The sequence below is a fragment of the Camelus bactrianus genome, chromosome 4 (assembly GCF_048773025.1).
Source record: "Camelus bactrianus isolate YW-2024 breed Bactrian camel chromosome 4, ASM4877302v1, whole genome shotgun sequence".
Lineage (NCBI taxonomy): Eukaryota > Metazoa > Chordata > Mammalia > Artiodactyla > Camelidae > Camelus > Camelus bactrianus.
Genome location: NC_133542.1, coordinates 66,338,322 through 66,352,714, shown reverse-complemented (window position 1 = coordinate 66,352,714; position 14,393 = coordinate 66,338,322). Strand labels below are relative to the sequence as shown.

At 43.5% G+C, this 14,393-nt stretch overlaps 1 protein-coding gene across 3 annotated transcripts in view; it reads left to right on the top strand.

Moving 5' to 3' along the window:
- The window catches only part of TTLL11 (tubulin tyrosine ligase like 11), a 227,278-nt gene that overhangs the window by 29,712 nt on the left and 183,173 nt on the right, over positions 1 to 14,393 (top strand). For all 3 annotated transcript variants that reach the window (XM_074362165.1, XM_074362166.1, XM_074362164.1), the window contains exon 2: positions 13,608 to 13,704. In XM_074362165.1, the coding sequence (XP_074218266.1) occupies positions 13,608 to 13,704 (97 nt within the window). The remainder of the gene's footprint in view (positions 1 to 13,607; positions 13,705 to 14,393) is intronic.

Below are 14,393 nucleotides of genomic sequence, written 5' to 3'. Positions count from 1 at the left end.
AGTTTCCTCATTTGTAAAATTATATATATATATATATATTTTTTTTTTTAAATTGAAGTATAGTCTTTTTATAATGTGTCAATTTCTGGTGTACAGCCTAATGTTTCAGTCATACATATGCATATACATCTTCCTTTTCATATTCTCTTTCATTATAGGTTACTACAAAATATTGAATATACTTCCCTGTGCTATACAGAAGAAACTTGTTTATCTATTTTGTATATAGTAGTTAATATCTGCAAATTTCAAACTCCCAATTTATCCCTTCCCACCTCCCCTCCCATAAACATAAGTTGTTTTCTATGTCTGTGAGTCTGTTTCTGTTTTGTAAATAAGTTCATTTGTGTCTTTCTTTTTTAGATTCCACAAATAAATGATATCATATGGTATTTTTCTTTCTCTTCCTGACTTACTTCACTTTCTCTTCTGTAACATGAAATGGCAGTGTAACTACCTACTTGATAGTACAGTTGTGAGGATGAATTAAGACAGCCCATATAGGAGGGAAGGGTACAGCTCAAGTGGTAGGGTGCATGCTTAGCATGCATTAGGTCCTGGGTTCAATTCCTAGTACCTCCTCCTCTAAAAATAAATAAACCTAATTACCTCTCCCCCTAAAAAAAAAAAAAGACAGCACATATAAAGTATGCAGCACATAATATAAACTCAATAAATAGTAGTCACAATTTTTATTATTATAGAAATTATTAGTACAATTATATTAATTCTTCTTAGTAATACGTGATGATATGACTTGAGGCTCTCAAGACAATGGCCTCACTATGGGAAATTGCAGGCTAGTTTTGTGGGTCAGGAGTAGCAAATGAGTTCAGGGGGGCAAGTGAGTCCTAAGAAACTGCTCTGTCCCTTGGGTACATATTAAGAGAGCAGTGAGTGCTTTAGGGTTAGCCCAAATCAGAGTCAGTGTTGGTAAAGAAGAGCAGGCCCTTGCAGATTTATAGACTAGGAAATATTCTGCATGAGGCAAATGGGAAAACAGGCCCAAGAGATCCAATAATGCCTAGCGAGGCTCAGCGAGTTGGTGTCCACGGACAGAGGAGGACTGGATCTCCAGGCTCTTGGTTGCTCTTTGCTGTCGGTCTTTGCACAGTTGCCTTCTCCCATGGAAACCCCTTTCCCTGCCTAGTCTTCTTGGTGACTTTTCTTTTTCTCATCTAGAGTCAGCTCTCCAAGCCTCAGTTACCTCTTCTGTGAAATGGGGTTGTGCTGGCTATTCACTAGGTTGTATGGAGAGGAAATGTGACAGTGTGAGTCAAGAGCTTAGCTCTGATGCAGGCATACAGTGGATGCTGGCACAGTGAGAGGGTGGGCACAGGTGTTACATCGATCTGTTCATGGGTTTGACTCAGCCGCTGCATCATGGGCTCCCTGAAGGTAAGGGCGGCTTCCTTTGTCCTCCTGTTTTCACTTCTCCAGCTTTGTCTCCTACCACTAATTCTCTGCTCCCACGTGTGGGACATCTCAGCATTCCCTGAGCCTGCCACTCGGCTCAAAGGCATGACTTGCTTATATGTTGAATGAATTAATGTTTCAGCTAAACATGGTGCCTTTAGACTGGCTTTCTGGTGGGAGTTGCCATGTGGAAAGTATTGAACTGGCCTGGGTAGCTGGTCAACTGGGGATGAGCTGCCCCAAGAGCTGTCAGGAGTGACTTCGGGAAAAGTTGTTTGGTATCCTGGATGGGAGACAGTGCTGCTGAAATGGAGATCTGATTTGCTTTGTTTCCATTCCAGTTAATAAACACATTTAAAGTTTTGATGTGGAAGAGACTGTGTAATTGGAGGCCTCGTGGTGAATTGGTATCATTTACTCACAGTGAGGGAGCAAAGAACAGGGAGACTACCGTTGAGAATGTTCCAAAGCATAATGGAGTTAATTTATAATTGATAATTGATATTGGAGCTCTTTTCCATAGGCTGAATTATGATGGGGTGGAGTAAGAGCCATTAAATGTGGTTATTTTGTTGTCTGTGTCACCCTTATGAATTAGAAAGTGGAAAAAGAACATAGTGCTAAATTGGTATCTAATCTTTTCAGAGCTGTTTGCTAAATAAACTGGAATTTTAATTAAAACTGCAAGCCAAGAGGTAAATCACTTTAGAAGTTTGTGAAGTTTTTTTCTTTTGCCTAATATAATTACCACTAATAAAGATTCTTTTCGGGTGGGAAATCAGAGACCAGAATAAACAACTGGGGGAGGTTGCTATGGGGCACAGAAATTATGAGAGGAGCAAGGTTATCTTTCCCTCCTGCTAGCGTGGGCTTTGTTTTTCTGTGGTTCAATTGTTTGGTAACCATTTTGATCTCATTAAACGTATTGTAATCAGAAGCAGAAGCGAGGTGGACGACAGCCCTCACCACAGCTCCTCCAGCTTTGATTCATATGAGTCAATTATAATGAGTGGATTTAATAAAAGAAAAAATACAAGATGCTTTGGTGATTAACTCAGCGAACAACGAATGGCACGCTTATCGGGGGTATCGTATTTGCAGCAATGACGAAGGGAATAGGAAAAGAAACTTCATAGATCACAAGAATTGCAACTTTCCAGCAAAAGGTTGTTAATTACTTATCCTCGTGCTATATTTATTGGCTCTATTAGGGGATGAGTAATTATTGTCTTCCCGGGAAACCCACTGGAGCCAGACGGCGGCTTTATTAAACGAGAAGTCTCCTCAGAGTGCTGGTTATCCCTGTGGGATCCTCTCCAGTCAGTCTCCAACGACCAGGAACGTGGAGGGGGTGAGCCAGCCCCGGGCATAGAAGGGGCTCCTTCAAAGTGCCTGGGCTGTCACAGCAGCTCTCCCTCCTGAACCCCCTACATGCTCTCACTCCCCCGTGCCTTCCCCACCCCTCCTCCCAGGCACTCTTTTTCTCTTTGCTGGGTCCTACCCCACCCCGCCCCCATTCTCCTTTCTAGCATGGCCCTGCTTCTGAGCACTTCCCTGGGCTCTCTTCCACCTGCAGAATCAAGTTCAAGCTCCTCAGCTTGCCCTGTGAGCTCCTCAAGATCAGTGGGGCCGTGTGGAGCTCTCCAGCTCTGTCTCCCTCCTGATCCTGGGCTGCAGGCACCCCACCCTCTCCCGGACCCCCTGCCTGGCACGCACTCTCCCCTCTGCATGATTTCCCTTTTCATCTCCGCCTGGCAGATGCCAACTTCACACCCAGCTCAGAGGGCCCCTCCTTGGTTCAGCTATCCTCCCCTCGCTCCTCCTGGGCCCTGACACAGCACTGGGTCGCACAGAAAGCCTTTGTCTGTTAAGGATCTGCCTCTAACCCGAGGCTGGTTCCCACATCCCGGGAGCCTGTCTGATTCACTGTTTCTTTTCAAGAGGTGGACTTGTGTTGTAGCTGGCCGGCCTCTGCTTTCTCTACCACTGGGGGAATCTGAGGGCTCGCTCTGTCTCTGCCCTTCTCATCCAGGGACTTAATTAGATGAAGAATCGTGGAAGAGGCCTGCTGTCAGTATTCTAGATTGGACTACTATAGCTCCTACTATGTGCCGGGACGTTCATGAGCATTCTTTCACTTACGTGGTTGTTCTTCATCTTTACAGCACCTCCTGTGGGGGAGGGTTTGCTATTCCTCTTTTTCAGATGATGAAACCAAGGCCCTAGGTAGCTGCCACGCCTGGGATTTGAATCTAGGCTCTTGAGCTCCACCATCTCCTTTGGGTAATATCTTACCAGCCAGTAGGTCTCGGGAAGGGTGATGGGAAAGAATGGAAGAGGAGAAGGAAACCAGTTTTATTTGAATATCTACTGTGCACCAGGCATTGTGTGCCAGGCACAGTGCTAAACACATTATTAACCCATCTAATAATCCAGTCACGCTGCCGTGATGGTTCCCACTGAGGAAACAGGCTCGGAGTTTCTCCGTGTGTGGGCTTTCCCTGAAGCCCCATCCTGTGATCAGGAAGCTGGCAGTTCCCTCACCAGCATGGGGGGAGGGCCTTCCTCATCAGCCACATTTTCCACTGGCAGGAGGGAGCCTGGCATCTCCCTGGGGTCCCTCAGTTGGGTCTCTTGTCACCCGTCTGGGTATACAGCAATGTTGTTAGCTGTGATAAGAGCAGCAGAGGAGTGAGCTGGCCTCCCTCTCTCAGGCTCTAAAGGGGTTCCTCTTCTTTTGATATGCTCACACTTGGCAGATAGAGCCGTGTCCCATCTGGGCACACCCTTCAGGATTTGGTGGGTTTCCACTAAAATTCTCTCCTTTGGCTTTCTTTCTTGATAGAAGAAGAGTGCTAAATTTTTAGTCCATCTTTGAAGGGCAGTTGCTCAGTCCTTCCCTTGTCTTAACTGGCCTTCTGTGGACTTTTCTGTGCAACGTTTTTCCTTGAAGTGTTAACCACTGCTCATTTTTAAAATTATAGATGTATGTGCTCATTGGTTTTTTATAGATTAATCCATCTATCCAGTGATCCAGCTTAGTAGAATCAAAAGAACACAATCTTTGGAAATAGACCAAAATGGCTTCAAATTCTGGGTTTGCCACTTATTAGCAACGGGATTGTATTTTTTCATGTCAAGACGGAGGCGTATATGTAAGACACCTGGCACATACTTAAGTGCTTGATAAATAGTAAGAATTATATTCATTGTAAGGATATATTAATCTTGAGTTCCTTCATTCTCAGAGTGCTTTCCCTATGACCCTGTTCTAAAACTAGAATGACGGATTCATCATCTATTGCTGTGTAACAAACTTCCCCCAAAGTCAGCAGCTTACGACGACACACATTTATTGTCTCACGTGGTTTCTGAGGATTAGGAATCTGGGAGTGGCTTCGCTGGGGCTTCTGGCTCAGAGCCTCTCGGGAGACTTGACGGAGGCTGAACGATCAGATCATTCACGTGGCTGCTGGTAGGAGGCTTTGATTTCCTACCTCTTCTAGGCGTCTTCAAAACAAATGGTAATGAGAGAGGGACAGAGACACAGATTGAGAGAGCACAGTCTTTGTATACAAGTATCCTTTAGAAGTGACATTCCATCCTTTCCGCTGTAGCTACTGGTCACCTAGAACAAGCCTGTGACACTGTGGGAGGAGACTACACAGGACATGAATTCCAGGAGGCAGGGATCAGTGGAGACCCTCTTGGAGGCTTCCGACCACCGATGGGTAGGTGGGGGAGAGGGGAGAAAGAAGAATAAAGTGTCTCCGCCCTGAAGCATCCTGTCTGGTAGGGAGGCAGTCATGTAAACATAAACACCCTACGGGCAGCGGCGGTACCTCGGGCACCCACAGAGTGCGGCGGGAGCGCTGGAGAGAAATCCAGTGCCCGCCTGAGGGCATCGTGGAAGGTTTCCCAGGTGCAGGTGAACCGCGTGTTCTTATTCAAGAGCCGACCTAATGATGCTTGGTGTTTGGTTGGCATCTTTTTTCATTGAAGTCACTCACTGAGGCGATTTCCTTGGACATTCAAAATAATAACTATCCCATCTAACAGCCATTGACTGCTTACAAAGTGCTTTCTCACGCATTACCTCAGCCTCCATAGCAGCCCTGGGAGGCAGACAGGCTTTATTGCTGCCACTTTCCTCCGTTGTGGATGAGCTGCTGAGGTTAGAGGGGCGAGGTCAGGACGTCCAAGTCTCTGGGTGGGTTGGGGCCTGAGCCAGGGTCTTCCTAGTCCAAGCGTGTTGCTCTGGCCGCAACACCTCCCGTGTGTCCACCACCGCCCCCCAACCCGAGTGCTTTAGGCCCCTCATTTTAAAAAAGCAATTTGGGTCCTTTCCCCCCAAAGGTGCTTTACACAGATGCTTGCCCAGATCAAAGCTTATTTGCCACTTTTATGCCCAATCACTTGAAAGGTTTTTCTGTTCATGAAGAAGCTTTATGAAGGAAATCGTTCACAAAGTAGAGAAATGTGAATTGTGCTTTCATCAGCATTCACTGGGAAATTTCATTTTGCAGAAATCCCTCGGGGGGTTTGGACTTGCTCTTTGGGCCATTAGAAGAGCGACCGGAACATCGGTCCCTCAAGCACAAATATGCTCAAAGGACATAATGCTCTCAGTTCTCGTAAGAGCCTGGCTATTGCAAGGTTTTTTTGTTTTTTTTTTTCAAAGTCCTTTTGGGCAAGACGGAGAAGGATTTTGGGTCCACAGAGGTATGTTCGCTGAAGGAGGAACTTCCTTTGTGACAAAGATGGTAGCAGGTGGGGTGAAAGTAGATTAGTTTCTCTAGTCCACGTGTGACTTTACCATGGTCGTGATCAGCTCCAGAGCAGTTGTGTGCAGTTAAGAGCCTGGGCCATGGGGTCTGGCAGACCTGGATTTGCTCCTGGCTCTGCCCTTACTAGCTCCGTGTCCTTGGGAAAATTATTGATTCTCCCCAAGCTTCGGTTTCTTCATCTGTAAGTAGGATTAATAGACACTCCCTTATCGTGAGATTGTTGTGAGGAGTAAATGAGGTAATATATGTAAAGTGTTTAACACGTAGATGTGGTAATAGGCATCACATAAAAATGCTAACTTTAATGATGATGGTGATGATGTTGTATTTGAGTAGCTGCCATTCCTGAACACCTTTATTCACATATTCATTCATGAAACACACCAGATGTTGCTAACAATCGTGTCTGTGAACAACTGGGGGCTTCCGGGAGTCTTTGATTCTCCTACAACCACATGGAAAATATTATGCATGTGTGTTTTTCTGGAGAGACTCTCAAAGTGAGTCTTGACCCCCCAAAAGGTTAAAATAAATAAAGTCTCGGGCTTGGTGTTAGAGATACACAAGATTAGGAAGGTGTCTTCATCTTTGAAGAGTCTGCAGTGTCGGGGAGCAGACAGACTTGCAGATGAGCCATTGCTGGATGACGCGTGAAGGGTCTGAGTGATGGAGGCCACGAGGAAGGGGGAGCTGGTGAGACAGCTTCATGGAAGGAAGGGGGCAGATGGTCAGGCTGAGCTGGAAGATCCCAGGCGGACGGAGTGGCATGTAGAAACCCAGGCCACAAAACAGTAAAGTGCTGTTTACTTAATGTCGAAAGGAGCCTGGCCGTGACAGTGCAAGTGCCCAATGTGCGCATGGCCCCGCTGGAGGCGAGCACTTTGGCAGAGGGGAGTTTGGGAAGTGTCTTTGAGACCAGGCTGGGAGCTTAGTTGTGGGGAGAGTGTTGGCAAAGGAGTGACACGGTCAGAGCTGTGTTTAAAAAAAAAATCCCTCTGTGTGTGGGGTAGACGGGAAGGGGAGACCTTGGTGGGGCGGGGAGGGGGAATGTTGGGGAGGAGGCTGGTTAGTCCTCATCCAGGGGAGAAACGAGGCCCCAAATTAAGGCAGTGGGGATTCAGAAAGGAGAGGAAACTTACAAATAAATGAGGAGATAAACCAGAAGACTTGCTGACCAGTGGGCTATTGGGGAGGGAGAGGGTATCAGGAGGGTTCGCAGAATTACGACTTCTCATTTGCCTGGGGTCTGGGACCCACTGGACACCTGGTTAGACATCACTGGAGACCTGAGACAAGAATTTCAAATAGTTCCTGGTCCTAGAAATTCAGTGTTACGAGGGAGATAAAGGTTACACGTGAAATACGTAACAGTACATATTATAGGCATGGGAAGGAAGTACTGAAGACACCAGCAAAGTGATCATGGGGGGCCCAAGTAGTTCCGAAGCTCTCCACATCATCATGTCGAATGGGCAGTTGTTAAGACCCATCTTGCAGGACCTCTCAGCCACATCTCCTACCTGATCTTCCTTCCCATCTCAGCTCTAGTAGCCCTTTCTCAGGAACAGGGTGACCATTTAATTTGTTGCCCAAACTGGGATACATTTGAAAGTGAAAAGAGGTGCTATTAATGATGACACCAGGACAACAGGCATAGACTGGAGCTGTCCTGGGCTGGTGAACACGTGGTCTCCTGACTCAGAGCGCCTTCTCCGACCTCCCCAATGTGCTCAGTCCCCTGTGTTCTCGTTGCTGCCCGGGTCGCATTTCAGTCCTTACTGTGGTTTGTGGCAATACGCTGGATTCCACTCTTTCTCCCCATGGACTGAGCACTCCGTGAAGGCAGACGTGTTCCCATGTGTCTTCATCACCTGAGACACACGGTGCCACAGAGTAGGTTCTTAACATATAATGAGTAAATAAATCAATGATGAACTCAGATTTGTATTGTTCTGTGGAGCGTACAAAGCATTTTCATTTCCAGTATCTTGTTTGGTCCCTGTTGCTACCTGGTTTTCTCATCTCAGTCTACTGAGGACACGGAGGTTCTGGTTGTTTACAATCTTACAGTTAGTAAGTGAACAGAGAAAGCCTAGAAGTCTCAGGTCTTCTGACTCCAAATCCAGTGCCTTTTCCAAAAGGGTTTAGGGAAGAGAAAAGGAAAGATGACTCCCAGATTTAGAGTCTGGGTAACTGGGACGATGGCGATGAACTTGAGAATGGGGAGTAGGGATTCTGAGAAGTGTTTGTCAATTTTCAATTGCCCCATGAAAATCCACTTGGCATTCCAGGCTCCAGAGAGCTCAGAGTAAAGTCATGAATGGCCCCTTAGCCTGGGGGGTGGGGCATAAGCAGGTAGTTTTTTGTTGTTGTTGTGGTTGTGGTTGCTTTATTTAGAACATAAAATTTACCATCTTAACCATCTTTAAGTGTACAGTTCACTGGTGTTACATTCACAGTGTTGTGCAACCATCACTACCATCTATCTCTAGAACTTTTTTCATCTTCCCCAAACTGAAACTCTATACACATTAAACAATGACTCCCCATTTCCTGTCCCCCCAGCCCCTGGAAACCACCATCCCACTTTCTATCTCTGTGAGTTTGACTACTCTAGCTACCGCATATGAGTAGAATCATACGTTTGTCCTTTTATGTCTGACTTATTTCATTTAGCATAGTGTCTTCAGGGTTCATCCATGTTGCAGGAGGTGTCAAAATTTCATTCCTTCTTAAGGCTGAGTCATATTACAGTGTGTGTGTATACCACATTTTGTTCATCTGTTGATGGCCAGTCAATGAACACTTGTGCTGCTTCTACCTTTTGGCTATTGTGAATAATGCTGCTGTGAACGTTTGGGTACCAACATCTGTTCGAGTCCCTGATTTCAATTCTTTTGTGTATATACCCAGAAAGGAAATTGCTGTATCATGTGATAATCTTGTTTTCCACAGTGGTTTTTTACATTCCCAATGCACGGGGGTCCAATTTCTTGACATCCTCATCAACATTTGCTATTTCCTTTTTATTATTATTTTTTATAATAGTCATCCTAACGGGTGTGAAGTGGTTTTGATTTGCATTTTCCTAATAATTAGTGATGTTGAGCATCTTTTCATGTGCTTATTAGCCATCTGTAAATCTTCTTTGGAGAAATGTCTATTCAAGTTCTTTGCCCATTTTTCAATTGAAAATGTTTTTGTTGAGTTGTAGGAGTTTTAAAAATATATATTCTGAATACTAATCCCTTATCAGATGTATGATTTTCAAATATTTCCCCCCTCCCCCATTCCATGGATTGCCCTTTCATTCTGTTGACAGTGTCCTTTGATGCAAAAGTTATAATCTTGATGAAATTTAATTTATTTACTTTTTTCTTTTGTTGCCTATGCTTTTGGTGTCATATCCAAGTAATCATTGTCAGGTCCAATGTCATGAAACTTATCCCCTATATTTTATTCTAAGAGGTTCATAGTTTTAGTTCTTGTGATTGGGCCTTTGACCCACTTTGAGTTAATTTTTGTATATGGTGTAAGGTAAGGGTCAAAATTCATCTTTTTGTATATGAGTATCCAGTTTTCTCAAAATCAGTTGTTGAAAAGACTGATTTCTTTTCTCCATTGAATAGTCTTGTCATCCTTGTTGAAAATCACTTGACCATATATGGGAGGATTTATTTGGGTTCCCTGTCTTATTCCATTGGTCTGTATGTCAGGCTTTCGGCCAGTACCATACTGGTTTTTTTTAAAATTTAATTTTATTATTTTTGATTTAGAGCTGTTTTAGGTTCACTGTAAAATTGAGCAGAAGGAACAGAGATTTCCCATATAATCACTGCCTTCACATATGCACAGCCTCCCTGACTATCAAAATCCCACCCCAGAATGGTACGTTTATTAACATCAGTGACCCTAGATTGACAGATCTTTATCACCCAAAATCCATAGTTTATATTAGTTTTCACTTTTGGTGGTGCACACTCTGTGGGTTTAGACAAATGTATAATGACATGTATTCATCATCATGGTATCATACAGAGTAGCTTCACTGCCCTAAAAATCTTCTGTGCTTTACCTATTCATCTCCTAACCCCTGGCAACTACTGATCCTTTCACTGTCTCCATAGTTTTGCCTTTTCTAGAATGTCATTTAATTGGAATCATGCAGTATGTAGCCTTTTCAGATGGGCTTCTTTCACTAAGTAATACGTGTTTCCATGTCTTTTCATGGCTTGATAGCTCATTTCTTCTTAGCACTAAGTAAAATTCCATTACTGGTTATACCACGATTTATTTATTCATCCACTTACTGAAGGACATCTTGGTTGCCTTCAAGTCTTAGCAATTATGAATAAAGCTACTATAAACATTTGTGTGGAGGGTTTTTTGTAGACATAGTTTTTAATCTGGGTAAATACCAAGGAACACAACTGCTGGATTAGTTTTGTAAGAAACTGCCAAACTGTCTTCCAAAGTGGCTTCACCATTTTGCCTTCCCACCAGCAGTGGATGAATTCCTGTTGCTCTACATCCTCACCAGCATTTGGTGTTGTCAGTTTTGGATTTTGGCCATTCTAATAGATGTGGGTAGTGGTATCTCACTGTGATTTTATGCACCATTTTTGATTACTTTACTTTGATTAGCTTTGTTACAAGTTTTGGCATCAGGAAGTGTGACACCTCCAAGATCCTTTTGGCTATTTGGAATCCCTTGATATCCATATGAAATTTAGGATGGATTCTATTTCTGTAAAAAAAAAAAAAAAGCCATTGGAATTTTGGTAGGGATGGCATTGATTCTGTAGATCACTTTGAGTAGTGTTGACATCTTAATAATATGAAATCTTCCAATCCTTGAACATGGGATATCTTTCCACTTCTGTGTGTCTTTCATTTCTTTCAGCAAAATTTTGTAATTTTCAGTGTACAAGCCAATGTACAAGTTAGCCCCTTGGTTAAGTCAATTCCTAAGTATTATATTCTTTTAGATGCTATTGTAAATTGAATTGTTTTCTTAGTTTCCTTTCTGGACTGTTCATGGTTAATATATAGAAGACCAACTGATTTTTGTTTATTGGCTTTGTACCCAGCAACTTTGCTGAGTTCATTTATTATTTCTAACAGTTTGTGTGTGTGTGTGTGTGTGTGTGTGTGTATAATCTTTAAGATTTTGTACATAGAAGATCATGTCATCTGCAAACAGATAATTTTACCTCTTCCTTTTCAGTCTGCATGCCTCTTTCTTCTTTTTCTTGCCTGTTACTCTGGCTAGAACTTCCAGCACTTCGTTGAATAGAAGTGGGGAAAGTAAGTATCCTTGTCTCATTCTTAGTATTAGAGGAAAACCTTTCAGTCTTTCACCATTGAGCATGGTGTTAGCTGTTGAAGCAGTTTTTTAAAAGATCTTAAAAAGATATGGGATTATGAGGTCCTGGGGCCTATTTAAAATTGTGTTTCTCTGTGTTCTCAGCACCTAACAGAGGGTCCGGCAATAGTAATTATCAAATAAATTGATTTTTTTAAAAAGGCAGTTTTTCAAAACTGAATGAGCTAAGGGCTCTGAATGAAAGGTTAATTTAGGAATCATGAATGTGGCAAAGATGGAAGGACCGTTTTAAGGATGATAAGGAGTCCTCAGTTGTCCACGGGCACAGAGCAGGTGTTGGTCCCCCAGTGAGGGCAGCAAAGCCACTTGGATCTCAGTAAACTTTGCTTGGACAGTCTGCTTTTTAGAGAAACCTCCCTGGTTAAGGCGTTCTTCCCTTCTCTATATTAGCACTTAACAGCTGGAAGAAAACGACATATGTTGTATCTCTTTGTGTTTATGACTACAGAATTAATAACTTCAGTCCTTAGGATGCAAAGAAAATGAGTGAAGTGCTATAAATTATAGATGGAAGTTGTTAATGCTAATAGAGTGTGTAACATATGCCTCACTTTGGCACAGTTTTGAAATAATGTGAATGATTTAAAGGACTTGAGTCTGTTTGCCTTCATTTTAATTTGGAGTCGTTGGAAAGCATTGAGTCACCACCATTTCATTAGTGATGCTGTGTTCTTCCATTGGAACTTAGCCCTCTCAGCTTGCAGCAGATAAAAATTCTGGTTAACTCAAGCCTTAGGGTGGGAAAATTGGATGATTTTATTTAATGTGTTGGTGTTTCTCTTCATTTGGACTTTTAACAAGCAGGTTCTAAATATGAACTAACATGGCCTCACTCTTTTCACAAGGGTCATCTGAGTTACACATTTAAAAAATACTTTGTATAAATGCAGAAGTTGTTGCTAACTGTAAGAAGCAGCAAGATGTTAGTAGGAAGAGTAGGCTATTTTGTCTTAGCGTGGGATTTTGCTGGTTGTGAATAATTGAACTGCTATAGCTTGTGCAAAAGGGATGCATTCTAAGGATGTGCGGCTGCCTTACAGGATCCAAGGGACAGCCGGGCTCAGAAGGGCCTGGGCTTAGGCCCTAGAAGCCCTAAGAACTGAGGTCACTCAGTCTGTGTTGCCAGGGCCACATGGCCTCATGTCCCCTTTTCTCTCTGCACCTGCTCCTTTCTCCTCTCTCAGTAGACTGGCTGCCTTTGCTTCTCTGTGCACACGGTCCAGCACAGCTGCCCGGCTCTGGCTTTTTATCATGTCCAGTTCAAGGGCCGGCAGAGGCTGCCCGGCATCTCTGATTTCCAAGTTCCTGGAAGAGAGAATCTGGTTATCTCATTGTGAGTCAGAGGACCACTCCTGGTTTGTTCATTTATTCATTCAAGAAGTCTTTGTTGAATGCCAGGAACTGTTTTAGGCACTGGGGATACATCCTGCCCTTGTGGACTTTGTGTGAGTGTGTGTGTGTGTGTGTGTGTGTGTGTGTGTGTGTGTGTGTGTGTGTGTGAGAGAGAGAGAGAGAGAGAGAGAGAGAAAGAGATTGGGCACTGGTTTGAATGTTGCAATTTTCAGAAAGTGAAATATAGTTTGGAATTCAGATAGACTTGGATTCAGACTTTGATTCCTCCCATTATTGGCTCTTTGTGACCTTGGGCATGTTAGATTACCTCTCTCAGCCCCAATTTCTTCATCATGTCCTTCATTAAAATGGGAATAATCTTTTCCTTGGATAGTTATAAAGATTCAAATGCAAGTGTGCCTGTAAAGCCACTAGGATAGTGCCTACCATGCAGAATCAGAACTCTGCCGCTCGGTGGGTGTGGCCCAGGAAAAGTCACTTAGCCTGTCTGAATCTGTTTCTTCACCCTTAAAATGGGAAAGACTTAGCTACTTCACATGCTTACTGTGAGGGTTAAATCATGTGATGTGTGCCCAGGTGCTGGGGATTGGTACATAATAGACATTCAGTATCATAGCTGCTCCTCTTGCTCTTGTCATTAATCACATTTTCTCTCTCTCTCCTAGTTCCCATTTGGCCGACGCTTGCCTTGTGATATCTACTGGCACGGAGTGTCATTTCACGACAGTGACATATTCTCCGGTCAAGTGAACAAGTTTCCAGGTATCTGCTGTTACTGTTGGCATTTAAAAATGTTTTGAGGGCTGAGTCTTCTTGGACAAAAACATGACAGTGTTCTGAGATCAAACTGGAGGACCCTGAATTGGGAATTGCGGTCCACACTCTGCCTCAGTGCCCTGACCTTGAGAGCAAAGGTGATCAAGGCTTAACCCACCCAGGGTTTAAAGATTGCAGTTCAGTAACATCAAAAGTAACTTCTGGTCTAATTCCGCTGATGGAAGAACCTGATTTGCATTTTTTGGGTTTTACATATTATATGGGGGTGTCCTGGTGGGGGACTGTATTCTCAAAATGAAAAAATTAGGCTACTTCACTCAACTAATTTGCAGGAAAGAGAAGTACTAAAATTCTGGGACTTGATCACAGAAATGGGGTTAGCAGCTCTGACCTGAATATCATATTCGGAGGTACCATGTTTAAATCCAAATACAGCATCTCTATACTGGGAACAGAGCAGCCAGCCTCCGCCTTTAACCTGAAGATATTATCTAGTGAGACTGTTATCTGGAGAGACTGCAAGGAGGACTCGGTGCCAGATAAGTGCGATAGCCAGCACTTAAAAAACCCCCTCACTCTATTCCCAGCCTCCCCATGTGCCTTTTGATTTTATGTTTGATGTCTGCTGTGCTCTTCTGCTATGATTGCTATTCATGATTTTTTTTTTCCCCATG